At 55.6% G+C, this 4,726-nt stretch overlaps 1 protein-coding gene across 1 annotated transcript in view; it reads left to right on the top strand.

Annotated features, from left to right (window-relative positions):
• The first annotated feature begins 133 nt into the window (after positions 1-133).
• TNIP2 (TNFAIP3 interacting protein 2) overlaps positions 134-4,726 on the top strand; it is an 8,054-nt gene continuing 3,461 nt past the window's right edge. The window contains exons 1-4 of the mRNA XM_023201358.2: positions 134-549; positions 2,682-2,771; positions 3,882-4,130; positions 4,316-4,435. Of these exons, the coding sequence (XP_023057126.1) occupies positions 304-549; positions 2,682-2,771; positions 3,882-4,130; positions 4,316-4,435 (705 nt within the window). The 5' untranslated portion in view covers positions 134-303. The remainder of the gene's footprint in view (positions 550-2,681; positions 2,772-3,881; positions 4,131-4,315; positions 4,436-4,726) is intronic.

Consider the following 4,726-nt stretch of genomic DNA (forward strand, 5'->3'; position numbering starts at 1 on the left):
AAAAAAAAAAAAAAAAAAAAAAAATTTAAGATGAAGTTTCAGAACAGAACATTGTAGGCTGAAAAACTCCAGAGTTAATAGTTCAAATGCCCGACTTCTGAGTGAGCGATTGTTAGTTCAGATGCCTGACTTCGGAGTGAGTGTGTTTGTGTCTGGTGTTGGGGCATCCATGCCAGGCCTCCTTTTGCTTTCTGAACATTTGCTCTTGACACTGCTGCTTTTAATTCAGTCAACTGTGCTTTTAAATCTTCCGCTTAGGAAATTGAGAGGCTGACTGAGCGACTAGAAGAAAAGGAGAGGGAGATGCAGCAGCTACTGAGCCAGCCCCAGCACGAACGAGAGAAGGAAGTCGTCCTGCTACGGAGGAGCATGGCGGAAGGGGAGCGCGCCCGGGCCGCCAGTGATGTGCTGTGCCGCTCCTTGGCCAACGAGACCCATCAGCTACGGAGGACGCTGACCGCCACTGCCCACATGTGTCAGCATCTGGCCAAGTGTCTGGATGAACGACAGCATGCACACAGGAATGTGGGGGAGAGAAGTCCTGACCAGGTAGGCCACAGTGTAAGCAGATTGTGCTGAAGAACCCTGTGTGCTGGGAGCATTGCCTGCAGGCCCCAATCACAGAGGCCGGGGGTGTCCCAGAACCCACTCTGTTCTCAGCAGCGAGAGTCCGCTGACGGGACAAAGCTCGCTCATCCAAGGGTTTCTTTTAAAATGATGGAACATGCACCATGTAATAGGAAAGCAGGCAGCCACCGCACTGCCCAGCACCAGGCCTGTAGCTGACCCTGCTCCCAGGTGGGAGGTGGCACTTGGCTTTCATCTGCCTCAGCTGAGGATGAGGAGGAAGACATGAGGGTGGCAGAGCCGCCTGGAGGAAGCGCAGTCACATCCTCCTCATCTGAGGAAACTGAAGCAGAGCCGGGTGGTACTGCTGGGGACAGGGAGTGCCTCCAGTTCCACACCCAGAACTCCTGGAAGGACCATGAGTGCTCGCCTTCTGCAGGCTCAGTGTGTCTGAATGGATCCAGGCACAGCTGGAACCACCATCTCCAAAGCTGGCGTTAGGCATGTCCTTGCCAGCAGCACGGCCTCCCATAAGCTTGGAGACCTGGCTCAGGGCCACAGCCTCATCATCAAAGCAAGGGCCAAGGGACAGCGGCGCCAGGTGACAGTGAGGGCCAAAGAAGGGTTCATTGGACCTCCAGGAGAGGCTGGATCTGGGCTGTAGCTCTCTGTGGGGTCCAGTGGAAGAGAGAGGGACTGTGGGAGTTTCAGCATCAGGAGAAACCAGGAGGCTCCTAGACAGAAGAGTAGGGAGTAGCGGGCCAAGGCATGTGTGTGCCAGGTGCTGTGGCCACTGTGAGCCAGGCACCTTCCATCTCGCTGGTGCCGGTGGTGTCTGTGTGTGGCAGGCGGGGACATGGAGGCACTCTGCACATCTCACCCAGGCTGAGGCCGCACCTCACTCGCACTGCCGGGCACAGGGCCTCTTGCTCGGGTCCTTTCTAGGCGGGTCTCTGAGGCAGCACCAAGGTTCATGCAGAAACACACAGGCTGGGATGTTCTGCGGCAGACAGTACATCCTGCACCCGTCAGCAGCCTCACCAAGGCGCCCACTGGGGAGAAGCTTGGTCTGAGAACTGCCCACCTCAGCTGGGTGGATTCCAGGCGGGGAACCTCAGAGAGACACAGCTGCATTCAGAAACCAAAGGAAAAGTGCCGTCTGGGCGGAGGCCGGGTGTTCTGGTCTGATTTTGAGTCAGCGTGTCATTCCCGCGGGGGATTTGAAAGGAGCCACACACAGTGTTGAGCCTGAGGCGGGGGTGGGGCCAGTGGCCGCGTAGGCCCTCATCACAGTCTCTAAATAAGTGTCACTTCTCAGCCCTGAACTCAGCTGAGTCACCCGGGGCTTCCCAGGGTAGGCTACGTTAGGACATGCACTTCCTTTGTCACTCGGGGGGAATTCTCAAAAATTATGTCACTGATATACAGTCAGAATTCTAGAGTATACACGAGTTTCATGAGACTTTTCATTCAGGTCTGGAGTTGTTAGTGGGGGCTGGTTTGGGCTGTGGCTTCCATGACTCCTGACCCTGCGTGGGGCAGAGGTTAGATTGCTGTGTCCAGAATCACCTGGTTGAACCCGATTATCTGCAGACAGGACAGTGTCACGGGCTCCAAAGGAGGTAAGCAGGGTGCATGGCCAGGCCCACCCTGGGCAGCTGGGAGCCCCTCGCAGGAGATCTCTGGTTTACAATGGGATTCGGCTTCCTGCCCTCCCTGCTGTCTGTGACAATGGCAAACCTCTGGCCAAGAGAAGGCTTGGTCATGTCTGGTGTGCCAATCCCTGTAGACATTATGACTTTAGAATATTTACATTCCAAATATTTAAAAGACAAACAGCTCAAACTGGTAGGTAAGATGGGATAAAGACGGTGTCAAAGGTGATGCGGTCTGAAGACCGTCCATCCGGGCTCTGGCCTGGGCCTGGTAGGGGTGGGCCTGGGCAGGGAGAAGGTGGTCGCTTGTCCCTGCTTTGCTTCTCTGCCAAGTGAATGATCACTACCCGCTGCCTTGGAGGATGCAGTGATCATCTGTGGCCCTAGCCTCTGGGTCTAGCTTTCTCCCCTCTTGCTATATGTAACAGATTGTCTTCTCTCTGTCCCTTCTGCATGCAGTCAGAACATACAGGTGGGCACACCTCTGTCCAGAGTGTTATTGAGAAGTTGCAGGAAGAAAATCGACTGTTAAAACAGAAGGTGACTCACGTGAGTATCTTCCACATTTTGGTTGAGAACACGCGGCTTACAACCTGTCAGTGCGGGTTCTCTCCTCGGCCGAGGCCCAGAGGTTGCCCCCGCCCTCTGGCCACTGTGACTTGATACACACAGTCCCTAGAGACTGGACTTTTTTTTTTTTTGAGACGGAGTCTGGCTCTGTCGCCCAGGCTGGAGTGCAGTGGCCGGATCTCAGCTCACTGCAAGCTCCACCTCCCGGGTTTACACCATTCTCCTGCCTCAGCCTCCGGAGTAGCTGGGACTACAGGCGCCCGCCACCTCACCCAGCTAGTTTTTTGTATTTTTAGTAGAGACGGGGTTTCACCATGTTAGCCAGGATGGTCTCGATCTGCTGACCTCGTGATCCGCCCGTCTCGGCCTCCCAAAGTGCTGGGATTACAGGCTTGAGCCACCGCGCCTGGCCGAGACTGGACTTTTTTGCTTAAAACGACGTACAGGATATGTCCTGTCCGTCTCCATCCCCTAAAATTAATCCACAAGTCAGTAAAGGAGATGCAAGAATTAGCAGGAGGTACATTTTCTAAGACAGAAAAGCTGCCCCGAGTGCACCTCTGTTTCTGCTGGTGGCGTCCAGGTGTCATCACGGTGCCTCAGGATTCTCTCGTGGGCCTAGTGCCTGCTCTCTGCAGGACAGGGAGGGGCAGCTTCCATTTAAGAGGAAACGCTCTGCTGGGCACGGTGGCTCAAGCCTGTAGTCCCAGCACTTTGGGAGGCCGAGACGGGCGGATCACGAGGTCAGGAGATCGAGACCATCCTGGCTAACACGGTGAAACCCTGTCTCTACTAAAAAAAAAAACAAAAAACTAGCCGGGCGAGGTGGTGGGCGCCTGTAGTCCCAGCTACTCCGGAGGCTGAGGCAGGAGAATGCCGTGAACCCGGGTGGTGGAGCTTGCAGTGAGCTGAGATCCTGCCACTGCACTCCAGCCCGTGCGATAGGGGGAGACTCCGTCTCAAAAAAAAAAAAAAAAAGAGGAAATGCTCACTCAGCAAATCACTGCTGATGAATGGTTCCCCCTGGGTGTGGCTTGAGCAGCTCTGTCTGCTGCCTTCGCCGTGAGCTTTCCGGCTCCACCTCCTCAGGTTGAAGACCTCAATGCCAAGTGGCAGCGCTACGACGCCAGCAGGGACGAATACGTGAGGGGGCTCCATGCGCAGCTCAAGGGGCTGCAGACCCCACATGAGCCCGAGCTGATGAGGAAGGAGATCTCCCGGCTCAACAGACAGTTGGAAGAGAAAATAAACGACTGTGCAGAAGTGAAGCAGGAGCTGGCGGCCTCCAGGACGGCCCGGGACGCTGCACTGGAGCGGGTGCAGATGCTGGAACAGCAGGTGTCTGTCCCTCGGGCTCTGGACAGCACCGACCAGATGGCTGCTGGCTGGTGGTGGCCGAAATCATGGGACAGGCTGGGCTGAAGGCTTGGTGGCACTGAGTGGGCAGTGGTCATGGTGGGGTGGGAGAAGCCTGGGGGGCACTTTCTCTTTCTTGAACAGAAATGTGTGTCTCGCCTCTTCAGATTCTCGCTTACAAGGATGACTTCATGTCAGAAAGGGCCGATCGGGAACGGGCTCAAAGTAGGATTCAAGAACTGGAGGAAAAGGTCACCTCTTTGCTGCACCAGGTGTCCTGGAGACAGGTAGAGTATGAAGGCGTTTTTCTTCCTGCTTAGGTTCAGTGTTTTTGTTTTTCTTCTCATGGGTTTAGAGCCTTTCTGTGTCAGCCAAGGCCCTGATTTGCTGGTGATGAGGGTTGTGGTGGCCCCTCCCTGCTCTGGGGAGAGCCGCCTGGCCCAGTACCTGGGCGTGGTCATGGAAAGCTTCCTTATTGTACTGTTTAGTTATGGAGAAGGCTGGCGTGGCGGCCTGAGGACAGGTGGCTGTCTCGGGCCCGTCCGTCACTGTCGTGCAGTCAGAGGGCCTGTCTCGGG

The sequence above is a fragment of the Piliocolobus tephrosceles genome, chromosome 3, assembly GCF_002776525.5.
Source record: "Piliocolobus tephrosceles isolate RC106 chromosome 3, ASM277652v3, whole genome shotgun sequence".
In the NCBI taxonomy this organism is placed as follows: domain Eukaryota; kingdom Metazoa; phylum Chordata; class Mammalia; order Primates; family Cercopithecidae; genus Piliocolobus; species Piliocolobus tephrosceles.